The sequence below is a fragment of the Drosophila hydei genome, unplaced genomic scaffold (assembly GCF_003285905.1).
Source record: "Drosophila hydei strain 15085-1641.00,03,60 unplaced genomic scaffold, DhydRS2 tig00000060-arrow-pilon, whole genome shotgun sequence".
Lineage (NCBI taxonomy): Eukaryota > Metazoa > Arthropoda > Insecta > Diptera > Drosophilidae > Drosophila > Drosophila hydei.
This window is the reverse complement of record NW_022045656.1, coordinates 6,170,120-6,184,917: the sequence shown is the minus strand read 5'-3', so window position 1 is coordinate 6,184,917 and position 14,798 is coordinate 6,170,120. Positions and strand designations below refer to the sequence as shown.

The following is a 14,798-nucleotide window of genomic DNA, read 5'->3' as shown; positions in this document are numbered from 1 at the left end:
GGTTTTGTGTTTTTAATCCAAATGTAGAAAATGCTTTCATTTCTTATTTAAAATGATGGCCATTATGAAAGGAAGATTATCACTTTTAATTAAATACCATGAAGTCTATTAATCTCTGTTGTCAATTGCAAGTTGTATATATAAATTCCAACTGCGCGCTCTCAGCGAAGATTAGTTCCAATTTCAAATTTCAAACCGTGCGCTCTCACAGCTCAAATTCCATTTCATACGTTCCATTCCATCCATTGCTTTCAAGCATTTCAAATTGTGCGTTCCCCAAATTCTTTTGCGGTGAATCCCCAATTCCAATGTGCAAGTATTGTTATCACTTCTGAAACGCTAAGGTTGACCGCTAGTTCAGTCAGCGGGCGCGTCTCATGCCGGACAGCAGCAACAAATGGGTAATGTCAGCGCCAAATGTGATTTCGAGACGGGATTGAGTGACTCCTGCTGGGAGCTAGTAATATCTTATCTGGATGTAGTCAGCCAAGTGCGCTTGGCACAGGTTAGCAAAAGACTTTTCGGCATCTTTAGAAACTATGCAAAACGACGCTATAAGCACTTGGACGAAAAGTTAATTCAAAACCTAAGCGCTGAGGAGTTGGAGCAACTGCTACAATTGATCGGGGACCAAGTGCAAAGCTATGTGAAATACAGTCGTGGTCATGCGTTCGAACAGCTCTACAGGCGCCACTTCGAGATCATCGTGCGGAACTGTAAGCAATTGGAACGATTCGCCTTCTATAAAGTGTTGTTGTGCCCAGAGCTTACCAGTCAGTTGAGCCAGCTGCAGCATCTGTGGCTGCGTACCGATGCGTGCGCCTCGCGTTCCAGGCTGTTGGAAAGCCTCATTCCACTGCAGCTGGAAGGGCTTGTGCTGCGGGGTGCGCAGCTGAGTGCCCAGGAAATGCACCACATTTGCAACATCGCCAGCCTAAAGGAACTGGACATCTTCTGTGCCGAAATACCTATTGAGCAGCTCTGTAAGCTGCACCAGCTGGAAAAGCTTCACATGTCGATGCCCTGGATAACTAACGAGAAATTTTTGGAACTGATAAAAGGACTGCCACAACTGCGAGCCATCTATGTGAACAATTGTCCATCTATAACTAAGGATGCTGTGAGTCAAGCATATGCTTGGATCGGAGCGAGTGAACAAAGGCATAAACTCCAGATCAACTTGTATAAGTCTGCTGTAAAGATGGGATTCCCTGAGGAAATTACTAATGATAAAAATGAACATACGCTACAAGTAGAGAGAGTAAAACTGAATTGAATTGTTAGAATTATTAATACATATAAGTTATTATAGAAGCATGTGTTCTCAAAATATTTTTGAAATCTCAACATCAGAAATGTAATTTCAATTAAATAAACGCTCGCCATAATTATCGATTTACAATACAATCGATATGTTGACATTGAATTGTGCACATAAAAATAAATAGCAATTGCCCGTAAGCGAACTGCAATATCTTAAATATGCAATTCCAGTTATGTGCAACTATCGAATAAGGCAAGTTTACAATAACTTATTCAAAATGTGCTGCAATAAACTAAAAAAGACGCATAAAAATACCGCATTGCGAGTAAGCGCTATCAGTTACTCGTTACTATCGAATAAGAATTAATTAAGATTGTCCATCTCTATTGTCCGTTCACATTACCTAATTCGAGATGCGTTACCATTTGTTTTCGCGTGCTGTTAGAATATTAAATCAAAATCACAATAAATGCGGAACATTTCTGCTAGCGCGCAGCGCAGGTAGCAAGGCGGCCACAAACAGCAGTAGCAGCGTCAATGCGCAGCAATGGGCAGAGGACAGTCATGCACCGGAGGAGGCGAGCGCCGCAGAGCAACAAGGGCTGCCGGCACGTGAACCGCTGGCAAAGAACCTCTTTGTGGGCTTAACGGACAAGGAGCTGCTCGGGTATCCAGAAGTCATAGCACGCGAGGAAATGGCCAGCTTGCAAAACGCCTTGCTGCCGGTAAAGAATTACTTTGCAGAGGAGCAGCAAAAGCAGCCGCACTCGCTGGAGAATCTGCAACAGCTCGGTCTCTATGGCCTGAACGTGCCCACAGACTACGACGGCAAGGGGTACAGCTGGAGCGCCAGTCTCATAGCCAGTGAACCAGAGTCCAGCCACACGAGCTTGGCGCTCGGCCTGCAGTCGCATCGCATTGTGGTGGACATGCTGCGGGAGCTGGGCACACCGGAGCAGCAGCAGAAATACATGTCAGCACTGGCCAGCGGCAAGCTAATAGCCAGTGATGCCATCTTCGAGTACACACCGCCCGAAGACGACTTATTCGGCACCCAGGCCGTCTACGATCTGGACAAGAAAACCTGGCTGCTCAGCGGCGAAAAGGCATTCGTCGTTGTGGCTCCAGCTGGCGCACGTCAACTGTTCCTTGTGCTGGCACAGACGAATAAAACAAACGTGCCGGGTAACATGGGGCGGGAGCTGACATTATTTCTAGTCGATGATCAGCAGCCAGGCGTGCGTCTGGGTGAGACACATGCCACATTCGGTTGCCGGGAGGCGGTCATGCGGCGCATTCACTTCGACCAGGTGCAGTTGAGCACTCAGCAAATCTTGGGCCAGGCCTATGAAGGCAATCGCCACTCGGAGCAGCTGGTGCGCTTCAGCCGACTGCGCAGCAGCCTGCTGGGCATCGGCTTGTCCAAGCGGCTGTTAAATCAGCTAACCAAGTTCAGCGTGGAGACGACACAAGGCGGCGTTCAGATCAAGTAAGTGGAGCAAGAGTAGGAGTATCCTTTGGGCATCTGTTCATTTAAAAAAATCTTGTTACTGTAGAGATTTGGAGCTGACCCGAGTCAACCTGTCACAGGCAATGTGCTCCATATACGCCATGGAGAGCATGCTCTATCTGACGGCTGGCATGATGGACGAGTTTCGCGGTCAGGACGTGACGCTGGAGACTGCAATTACGAAATATTACACGCTGCAGCAGCTGTACGCGATATCCTCACAGAATTTGAGCCTTCTGGGACCCGCGAGTCTGCACAGCGGACAGCCAGCCGAGCTGGTCTTAAGGGACACTGCTCAATTGTGCACGCAGGGTGAATCGCTGACCACGTTGAGTATGTTCATAGCGCTGACTGGACTGCAGCATGCCGGCGTGAGTATTCGGTGAAACCATTTGGAGCAAACCAATCAATTCCCGCTCTATCAATAGAAATGCATGAACGAGGGCGTGGGCAAGCTGCGGAATCCACTCTTCAATCCCGGACAGATATTTAGCAAATTCCTCAGCACAGCCAGTGTGGAGAATCCCAAGACGAACATGCAGCTGGCAGAGCATGTGCATCCCACACTCGAGGCACCGGCCCAATGCATCGAGCACTCGGTGGCGCGCCTGCACATGGCCGTGGAGCTGCTGTTCACGCGGCATGGCAACGCCATTGTGGAACGGCAGAACGAGCTGCAGCGCCTGGCGAACATTTCGACCATCATCTATGCCATGTGGGCGAGCATTGCACGCGCCTCTCGCTCCTATTGCATTGGCCTGCCCTTGGCGGATCACGAAATGCTAACCGCTACGGCCATTTGCTCACAGGGTCGCGACGATGTGCTGCGCCTTGCCATGGAAATCCACAATGGCAACTATATGAACAACGATAACAATCTGCTGCGGCTCTCCAAGCAGGTGGCCAAGAGCAAAGGCTACTTTGCGGTGCATCCCCTGACGTTTAACTTTTAAGTGCTTTGTTTATCTATCGCATTGTTAACTGGTATTTAATCTGTAAAAGAAAAGACCAAATCGAAGATGGCGCGAGATACAGTATATATAAAGACTATATAATCGGGTGTAATTAACTTATTGGAAAATTCGAATTGACACCGAAATCCACTCAAATTTGAAGTGCAAAGCTTGAGTTAAGCAGTTCAACAGTTTGTTCCACTCATGTTAACTGAGCTAACAGACCCATGTTAAATAAAGTCTCAAGCGTTATTGAGTGCCTTTTGAACTGAGTTGTTTTTAAGTTGCCTTATTTGTGAAACACTTAATTAAAAAAAGAAGAAAGAGACAATGTTGGACTGATTCCACTCAAAGTCGGCTCACATTCAAACTCAAGTAATTTTTGCACTCACATAAGTTAAAGAATTGAGAAAATTTAGAATATTAATAACTCTTCTGAGCAGCTTGTTGTTTATTTTTTTAATTATTTTGTTTATTATGTGAAATACACTCAAAAAACAATGTTCAGGTGTGTTTAGGCTTGCACTCAAAAGTCAGCTCAGTCACGCTCTCTTTTGGGCAGCGCTGCCGACGTCGAAGGCACCCGATTCCACTTCATTTCAGTTGCCACATTATTGCATGGGCTCATTTTCGTTTCGGTTGTTGTGCGGTTCACGCGCGAATTTGTTGACGGCAGTGGAAAGTGCGAAAAGTGTTGCGAATTCAAAGCCTTATTTTCAGTTCAAAAATTATACATACTATGTGCAGTGAAAACTGTCGTAAAGTGATGCACGTTTATCATTGTGGGCGGCTGCACTTGTAACAGTTGTAGCGGCATAAGTGGAAAATTAAAATTTTTGAAAAGCAAATGTGAAGAAAAACGCCCACGGCGAAAATTATTGCCCCGAATCGACGTGTGCATGTGTGCATATGCGTGTGCACGCGAATTTGTATATGTGAGTGCGGGCAAAAATAAGGGGAATAGGTGAATTGAGCATATAAAATTGTTTGCCAAAAAAGGGAAAGCAGATGAAAATCAAATGGGAATTGCGGGCAGGCCTAAAGCTACGCAATCGCCAAATTTCGTTTCTGTGTGAGTGTGTTAGAAAAGCAGACAAACAAAATACGAAAGTGCGCAGCAAAGCGAGGACAGCGATAAGCAACAGCAGTCATCGAGCAGAGTTTTACTTGACACAGGTAAAGTTTTTCTGCAAGACATCAACTTGGCCGTATTGCTCACCAAATTTTACCCCAAAATGTGGGGTGTTACGCACAATTTCTATTCGTATTCGCATTTTTTTTGCCGGCTCGCTATTTTTCGTTCCCTTGTGGGGAGGAACAGAATTTTGCTGTTCTCTGAGGCGAAACAACAACAATGGAACAAAATTGCACAAGAGAAACGGAACTAGAAATGTCCCTTTTCTCTAAAAAATACGCAATAAAGGGGGTGGAGGTCACATAAATTAAACACCTTAAAAACAGAGAGATTGAAACGGATTCTTGAGGGACGAAATGTGAGAAGCAATTTCAACATAAACCGCCCCAAACAATAAAAAAATGGTAGAAATTATATACCAAAGAAAAAGAAGAGTACCAGCAGCAGTAGCAGTAGCAGAGTTTTGCCTTCTATTTCATTTCGTTTCGTTCCGCAGAGTATGTAATTTTTTGTTTTGTTATTTTTTTTTTTGGTCTCGGGGACAGTGAACGCCATGAGCATTGGCACACGACACACACACATTCACGTGAGTTAGTTGACTGAAAGAGAGGGAGGCGACCAAGGAGCATAAGACAAGCCGAAAGAGTCACCGGCCAAACGATTCCACTGGATTGTATTTTTCTCGGCCCGTCGTAGCTATGCGTGAGTGTGTATACATACATGTGTATAAATATGTATAAGTATATATATATATATATATATATATATATATATAAATGTGTGTGTTTGTTTGCGTGTGTATGTTTGTGGGCTACAATCCATCAACGCAGAGGAACGTCGGCTACAACAGCGACGCTGCGTCGTCGTTGACTCTGTTTGCTTTAATTTGAGATTTGCTCACGAACTTTGCAGTGTGTGTGTTTGTGCATGTGTGTTAAAATTGGCAATGTGGGTGTATTGTAGTTGTTATATGGCATCTAGTATTTGGCCTATGTCGAGCAGACAAACAGACAGACGTGAACGTAGCACACAATGCCACGAAGTGGATTGAATTTGGATTTTGCCATCTTTTTTTGCGTTTCTTTTACGGTCCAATCTCACAGTTCCCCCACTCATTGCTTAGACTGGAAATGTTCTATTGTAGTTGTTTTAATCGTATGCCTAAGCTTTTTTCGCTCGAAAATTATTAATCAATTAGCTTTAACTTGTTTCTGTGAGTGACTAAGCATGTCGAATAGCCATTGCAGGGCTAGCGCGAGCTTACTTTGTATTCAGTTCTTAAGCTTTTTGATTGTACTTGAGCATTATTGCATATTGACGGTTCGCTGCTTGCGCTTGCGCTAATTAGCCGTACGGCTTAACTTAATTGATAATATAATAATTTTTAGTTAAGTTGTTTTGTTTGTGTTATTTTTTAAGTTGGTTGCTAGCATTTTGAAGATAATTATGGGGGTGATACGCCTTGCTACACACGCACACATATCGCAACCCTCATTTCGATATGTTTGACATAAATCATTTTAATGACGACCAATACATTTTATGCACATATGTACACACGCACACACACACAATGTCTATTGTTGTACATACGTATGTGTTTCTGTACATTTGAAATATTATCCAAACGCATAAAATCGATTTCTAATCGTGTAAATAAATGGCGACAAATGCTGCGCCCCCAAATGGCAGGTGGCGATGGCTGCGGCAGAAGCGTCACAGACATACATACATATGTGTTTATTTATGTATGTGTGCGTGTGCTAGAGTGTGTGAGTGAGAGAGTTTGTGTATGCTTACGAGTGCGATTGGCAGCAGTGCCTGGCATTTGTTTCACGGCGCGTCTGGCTGGCCCAAGCCCAGGCCCGTTGCCAATGTTGCACCTTGGGCTCCCACTCGAGAGATGCGCGCGGGTACAAAATGGGAACGGGAATGACGGCGACGACGACGGCGACGGCATCGGGCAACCGAAATCGAAACGACGAATGTTTAAGCTAAAGCAAAAGCAAAAGCAAAGCAGAGCACAGCAGTGCAGTTGAGGGCAGCGCAGCAACAGCACCATCAGCAGCGTCGTTTAATGGCAGATAAGCGTAAGCGAAGAGTTCGGGACACAACAACAAGACACAAAATGGCAAATGCCGAATGCAGACAGCAACAACGACAACAGTAGCATCGAGAGGCCATAAAAACCAAACGTTGTGAGGCCCGTTGGAACAATGAGAGTGGGAATCAAAACTGGCTCTGACTGATGTCAGTTGGGGCTGCCCACTAATTGGATATTGGGTTTGGAAAGGTGGGCATAGCTATCCTCCTCCTCCTGTATTGTAATGCACAGCCACACATTTTATTTGTTTTTGGCGTACTCACACGCATTCTCACTCATACACAAACACTTTTGAACTGCAAAGCTGAAAGTGCAAAAAATCACACGCCAAATGGGGACAGAAAGAGACACAAATATGCAGTCGAATAGATGGATAGATGAGCCGATGGATAAATGAAAATTGAATTTGCTGTTGTCGGTATTGATGATGCGGCTGTTGCTGCCGTTGTTGTTGTTGTTCTTGCCGTTGGCCACGTTTTGAAAATATTGGTAACAATTGAATTTATGTTGTGCAGCTGCAGCTGCAGCTGCAGCAATAGCAAATACTAGAGATGAGTGCGAATTGACAAAGCCCCCAAACTGGACCTCAACGCCTCCCACTCTATGCGTATTGCTTTCTCTCTTGCTCTGCAATACCAATTGTTTCGTTGGGTGCTTATTTGTAACGCGCTGTCGCTGTCGCCGTCACTGCTAACGGTAAACAATATTCCATTGCATTTTGTACATTTTCGTTTTGTTTGTGAGGCAGCATTTTTTTTGTGTTCCTTCTGCTTTCTGGTCTCGTTTTCGTCGGGCCAGAGTTACAAAACATTTTTAATTAGCTCTTTTAATTAGATTTAATTGTTTGTCTGTCTGCTTACAAAATAGTAATTAAATGTAAGCGTTCCTGCATGAACGTATGTAAAATTTAATAAATAGCAAAATTAATGCGAATTGTTATATTTCTCTACTTAGACCCTTGCGAGCCCATGAACGATTAATAGTTATTGTTGGAAATTTTTACACATACCCATACATATTCATATTTTTCAAATTTGATTGTAATTATTGAATATACATATATGGGTACGTACATATGTATGTACATGTATATTAGTAGAATGGAGGATCTCAAATAGGCTTTACCTAAAAACCAGTTTATATTTGTTAAGTTAAAGGGTATTTCGTATACCCGATACAAAGAAAAAGAATGAAAAAAGATAACTGTTCGCTCTGCAGCTACAGGCAGTTGGCATAAGGAAAGGACCGTTATTCCCTCTGCATGCACATATATATATATGTATTTGTATGTGTGTGCACATATTATTTACAAACTAACGCAAAGCTCTTAACAATACTGAAACCGGAAGCGCTGCGACAAAATGGGTTCACTTGCGACTGCAATGGGCCTTATCAGAGAGCATTTGGCAACACTTCGAGCTGGTTGCCCTGTTGTCGTCCACTCGCTTTTGTTGTGTGAGAGTTGCCTCCAAAAAAAATGTAACGAATCATCGAAAAAACAGTAGCAGAAACAAAAAGAAACTAAAACGGTTCTCGTTATTCTCTTTGCTTGTTGTTGGTCTGCTGACGCGACTGCGGCTTTGGGTGGAATTTGTCGTTGTTGCTGCCTGGACACGCGATTGCCTGGCTGGAATTGGGAGAGTGAACGTAGAAGAGAGTGAGAGAGAGAGAGAGAGAGAGAGAGCGAGAGAGACAGAGCTAGAAGGATAAATGCAGAAGAGGCAAGAGCAGCGCAACCCCAAAAGCTTTTACGCTGTACTTTATTATGGGCATGACAAATGTTCAAGTGTGACCCTATGTGTGTGTGTGTGTTGGATATAGCAATGAGCGGGCAGGTGGGTGGGTGGATTGAATGCTGCTTATAGCCTCGTGGCAAAAGTAGCTGCGACTGCGACTGCGAAGACGACTTCGCCTTGACGGCCGTTATCCAACGAATTAAACGACTCGCACATGTGGCTGACTATGTGTATCCATATAAGTGGGGAATACTCTAGCCGTAACTTGTGTTTGCATGCGACGAAGGTTGGTCCCCCCGACCCCTCCCCACCTTCTATTGGCAGCTCCTGCACTGCTCTGCTCTGTAAATTTTGTTGTTATGAGTGTGTGTGTGTGTTTGTGTTTGCATCTTGCATCTTGTATCTGCGCAGCGAGGAGCATTTTCTTGGCTATTGTGGAAATTATACAAAGGCGACTGCGAGGACGACAACGTTTGTCACCATACGAAGCGCTCAACTGTGCCGCCATCCCCTCCCTTGCCACATTTGTAGTTGCATTAGATACACACGATGCAGAAGAGCGAATAAACACACACACACACAACATTTGTATCTATTTCTGTGCCTTGTATGCGGAAATTCTTGTAATTTGCAAAACTTGCCCGGGACTTGCTTGTTCGGGGGTGTAGGCGTTGGGAGGTATGTCGGCCGTGTTGTCGCCCACTGCCAAGAAGAGGGAGATGAAACAAACGCCAGCACCCGGCTGCCAGCAGCCAGCAGCCTGCACATTATCAATAATTAATTAATGCACGTTGCATCAACTCTCGTATAGTGTGTGTGGCACAGATGTCAATTGGAAACAGGACTCGAATAACAATTAGTACGGCTCACGCTTCATTTACGGGACTTTGTTACAGTTTCGTAAAACTCATGAGTTCTGTCAGCGGGAGCTTAAAAAGTCTTTGTTGGGAACTTGACAAAATAAATTATATATAAATCTAATCTACAACTTTCTTACGTTAAATACAATAAAAGATAAGACAAACGAAAAAATCTTTTTAATAATAATAATGAAATAGGAAATTCAAATCCATCCATAGTTAGCATATCAAACAAGACTCATCAAATATAACAGTAATGTCAGTCAGTCAGTCGATCAATCAATCACTTAATGAACTACAACATTTGTGTGTAAAATGTTTGTGTCGGGGAAATCCCTCTAAAGAACTCTAAATCATAAGCTATTGCTTAATGCACAATACTCTCTAAAATATTATTATATTTTATGTTTTGAGAAATCGCATTTCGGATTCATTATATAATAATATACATACTTATTTGAATAAATATACAAGATTGCATTAGTAGGAAGTACTTTACTAGAAGATACGCTAAATTTCATTGAAACGTACAAATTTTTTATTCGATATAAGTTCATAAAAGATTCGTTCCATTGAGCTATTCAGCTGGCAATTAGAGGCGGCTGAACTTGAATAGTTGATCCGAATCGCTACTCGTTCATGAACTGTGTGAAATGAAAAACAATCACCGTTACGGTTCACTCACTATCCGAAAATGAACTGCTATTCATTTCTATTCATCGAACATTAGCACTGCGACATCAGAGTAACTGTTTGATTAAAAACTCTTTATCAATTATGTTTAAGGTAATTTGATTTCAATAATCTCCTTATGCATAGCTTTGGTGTTGAATAATCAGTTCCCAGCCAATTAGTTGAAGCTTGAGCGAAATTCGCCTGCGGTTGTTCGTTTGCCTTTGGCTGGCTATATTTTTGTTCTCTTCGCTCTCTCATCCTTTTTGGTCGCTGTTGCACTCATTTGCTCAACTGATGAAAATTAACAAAAGCAAAGAAGAAGAAAAAGCAAAAAAAAAACGTCGCTCGTTTTGTTGGCTTTGCGCTGTTTCGCTTGGCTTTGCTTTGGGCGCTGCTTTTTGGCCGCGTTTCGCTCTCATTTATTTTGTGCGACGTCGACGGCGGCTGCGGCGAGGGCAGCGTCTGCGGCAGCGGGAGTAGCCGCAGTTCCTTTTCATTTCAAAACGGCCACAAAAACGTCGACAACGCGGGGATGTGCACACACACACACAGCTACGCACACTCTTATAAGTATACACATGCACATACACACTCATACAGTAAGACACGCACGTACTTATAAATTTTTTCTTCCGCACAGTTTTTATGCATGTGTATTCATCTTCTTCTTTGCTGCTGCTGCATCGGACAGTGGAGAGAGAAAGAGCAAAACTTGGCCCATGTTGTTGTAGTTGCTGCTGCTGTTGCTGTTGCTGTTGCCAATGCCACCTTCTGCACGGCACGACACGACACGGCATGGCACGGCTCCTCTCTCCCTCTCTTTCTCCACTCTTCGCATACTCTCTCCATACCTTCTGTCTCATTGCCTCGCGGCAATGGCAGCCAGCCAGGCAGGCAGGCCGGCAACACTGGCTGACGAGCAAGTTTGAATTGTAATCCTTGTTGTTGTAGTTGGCACGCTCGCCTTTAGCTGGCTGCCATTGTAGTTGTTGTTGTTGTTGTTGCTGTTGCAGCAACAACTTTGCCCCGGCTTCCTCTGTTGCAACTCTTTGCACTTCACTCCCCCGCTAACAGGGCAACCAACGAACCAGCCAACCAACCAACTATGTTCGACATCAGCCACTGCCTTTGTCCGTGCCCCTCCCCCTGCCCACAACTGCTAGTGCACTATGCGTTTCCATCGTGTTGTCGTCCTTCTTCTTGTTGCCCTTTACATTTCATTTCTCTTCAGGTCCACCAAAACATTCTGCGCTTAATACACTAACTAGTTGTAGTCCTTGCGAATTGCTGTGAATTAGGTTAATCACATTGAAAACAGAAGACGAAGGTAATTCTCTTTAGTTATTTTTTTTTTTGTCTGGTCTATTAGGCTTCTAAAAAATGAGTAAATATATTTAAATTTAAATATATTTATACAATATAAAATTATTATAAATATATAATGTAATGCGCGTAAGAGTATTAAAGCGTCGACTTGCTTGATTTTGTTGATTCTTTTAGATATATTTGCGCATAACCGTGTATGTGTGTGAGTGTATGTTGTACTTGAATATGGATGTGTGTGCGCTGTGTACACATTTTATTTAGATTTTAGCTGACTTTTGTTTCTACCCGTACTGCCCACTGGCCACAGCTACAACTACAACTACAACGACGACGACGACGACGGCGACGACGACGATGATTGCAACAAAAGTGCTCCATTAGCTACAGCCGCTGCCGCTGACGCTGACTGCGCATTCATCTGCAGCGCGCGATTGCTTTTATTTGTTATTGTTTCGAATGTTGTTGCTGCTGTTGGCTCTTTTGCCCTTTTTGGGAAGCATTACAACATTGTCGCAGTATGAATATACAGCAGGCATACATATATAAAACGTTGTATAATATAAATTAATATAAAAGCAAACATATGAACACGAATATACCTCAGTAGTGGTACACTATGTGCAAGGGTATTTTATTGCTCATACATACAGACACATACCATTTGAATGCCTCCTTCAATGCACACACTGTCATTCGTGCCACGCCACGCCCCCGAATGGCACTGTTATGTCAACTGCAATGCAATACATTGCATTGAAAAGTCTTGTATTTGTGCATATTTGTATATGTGTTAGTGTGTACGTGCGTATGTGTGCATACGGTTGTATTTGTAGGTGCATCTTGCTGCCAGCTTTCACAATTCGTCCATTTTCCATTTCCATTTATCATGCGCGCAATTTTACTTGACATTATTCAACAATTTGCATCGCTGTTTCCGCACCAGCAGCCAAAGTAGCGGCAGCAGCAGCAGCAGCAATACGCATTTCCGCAGCAAAACTTTTGGCAGCGGCAGGAGAAACGGTAACAACAACGGCAACAACAATAAAAGCAACATGGCGATGGCGGCGAGGAGCAGCAGCAGCAGCAGAAAGACAGTCAAACTGACAACCGAACACCTTTAGCCAGCTTCATTTATATTACGTTACACTCTCTCTCTTACACAGACTTACACTTATTCACTCACTCACTCACTCACTCATGACGACTACAAGCAAGTACAAGCCGCAGCATTGCAAAATTTGCTTGCTCACTTCCACGCGTCTGGCATGTTGTAGTTTTTGTTGCTTTTCTGCTTCTCCATGCATTTTGCTTAATTTCTCACTTGTTCCTTTTCCACATGCACACGCACGCATTCACTCACGCAGCTGCTCTCCGACGCTCATTTGATTTAGTTATTGTAGCAATTTTAATTACCAGCACTTGAATGAGCGACGCGTCGCTGCCGACGCTGCAGCCTCTGCCTTGCCTCACAACCGCAACGCCAACAACAATAACAACAAGCTATTCCAAAAAATATATTTAAATGTAAAAAGAAATTGAAACAATACAAATGGCTCTTCGGAGTGACTGCTTGTCTACTTGCCGGGCTTTCCACTTTGGCCCCTGACAACCGCCAGGCTCTGACACCTTCTTCGACTGTCTGTCGCTGCGCTGCGCCCACAATTTCAAACAGCAGCAACAACTACATCAGCAACAACAAACACGTTCGTTAAATGCTGAATAAATTTTCTCATATAATCGTCGTCGCAGTCGTCGTCGTCGTCGTCGTCGTTATTTTGCTCCCCTCTCTATCCCGCACTTCACATACCACTCTTCGCACCCCACTCTACCCCATCCAAAAGCCATTGGCAAGTGTGGTTGTTGTTGTTTTTGTTGTTGCTTCCATCAGCGCTCTGCTGCCGGCGTCGATGTCGCTGCCGCTGCCAGTGCCCGTTGCCATCGCCTCGCTTCGCACTTGGCTTCGGCTTGGATTGGATGGTGTCGTTTCGTTAGTTTAGTTCGGTAACTCGTCGGTCGCACAAGCAACAACGGCAACAGCAGACGGCTAAAGCTGAAGCTAAACCGAAACCAAAACCAAAAGCGGGCGGCAAAGCTAAGAAAAATTACGAAAATATTTCCTGTGCGCCACAAAAATAAATTAAACGTATGTGAATGTGTGTGAGTGCGTGTGTGCGAGTGGGAGAATTAAATAGATGAACAAAAGTGTTAGCAGCAGCAACAAATGTAGAAATGTGCGCTACTCACTCGCATATGTATATCAATATTTATTTATTATTGCAACAAAGATGAAAGCAAAAAAAAAGAAAGATACGAAACACAACAACAATGTATGGGCCAAAAGACGTTGACGCTGTTGGTCGCAGGAAGTGCGACAGATACAGATACAAACACAGATACAGATACACAAATGCCAAACCAAACCAAACCTAACCAAATCGTTTGGGCCAAAGCCAAAGCAGCCAGAGGAGAAGCCAGCGCGAGAACTCAACCAAGCGAGCAGAGCAGAGCAGAGCCCATGGCAAAAGCAGTGACAGAGGCAGAGGCAGAGCAGCAAGTTCTGTCTGCCTCGACGAGGCTGCATGTGTGTGCGTCTGTGTCTCTCTTCTGTGCATGTGTTTGTGTGTGTGCACCCTAGCCACCGTATATTCTTTTGTCAGTTGTGTGTGAACTCTATGCCCTCTCTTTCACTCTGCTTCTACTCCTTAAAAGACGCAACCAAAAAGGATTTAAAATTATTCACAGTTGCGAGATGCTGTTCGCTATTTGCTATTCTTATACATACACATGTTCATACAATTGTACATAAATACTTATATGCTTACATACGTACGTTCAATTTGCAGTTATCTAAAGCCGCCGCCGCCGCTGCTGCTGCTGCACGTTATACACACAAAACAAAATTGTCAAATCAATAAAAACGCGAGCAATGTGTCGCCGCAGTCTCTGTCGCTGTCATAGTCAGCGCTAACGTCGCAGTTGGCGTTCGTTTGCGCTTTGCTGCTTAACAGTTGCCATTAACTGTAAAATTCCGATAGAGAGCACATAAAATACTTGTTCAAATGACAGATTTGGACAAAGCACAAAAGCTAATAATAAAATTTATTGACTTTATATGTGCAAAACAGATGCAGAGAACAAAGTGCAGTACTTTACGCTGTGCTCGTTCTTGTTGCTCTAGTGTGCTTAAACAAGTTACTGACCAATGCAATAATTAGCTAATTGCATGCACACATAC

The 14,798-nt window shown here is 43.7% G+C and overlaps 1 protein-coding gene across 1 annotated transcript; it reads left to right on the top strand.

The window, feature by feature from the left end:
- Positions 1-1,622: 1,622 nt before the first annotated feature.
- Positions 1,623-3,999, top strand: LOC111600536 (acyl-CoA dehydrogenase family member 9, mitochondrial). Its single transcript, XM_023316674.2, has 3 exons — positions 1,623-2,753; positions 2,821-3,145; positions 3,203-3,999. The coding sequence occupies exons 1-3, from the start codon at positions 1,678-1,680 to the stop codon at positions 3,725-3,727; spliced, it is 1,926 nt and encodes a 641-aa protein (XP_023172442.2). The 5' UTR covers positions 1,623-1,677; the 3' UTR covers positions 3,728-3,999.
- The last annotated feature ends 10,799 nt before the right edge of the window (positions 4,000-14,798 follow it).

What these genes read in the sequence shown, in the direction of transcription:
- LOC111600536 (XM_023316674.2), top strand. Translation starts at nt 1,678, where the DNA reads ATGCGTTACCATTTGTTTTCGCGTGCTGTTAGAATATTAAATCAAAAT. An exon ending in CAAGGCGGCGTTCAGATCAA is followed by an intron (nt 2,754 to 2,820) that starts GTAAGTGGAGCA and finishes TTGTTACTGTAG; the next exon opens with AGATTTGGAGCTGACCCGAG. An exon ending in CTGGACTGCAGCATGCCGGC is followed by an intron (nt 3,146 to 3,202) that starts GTGAGTATTCGG and finishes CTCTATCAATAG; the next exon opens with AAATGCATGAACGAGGGCGT.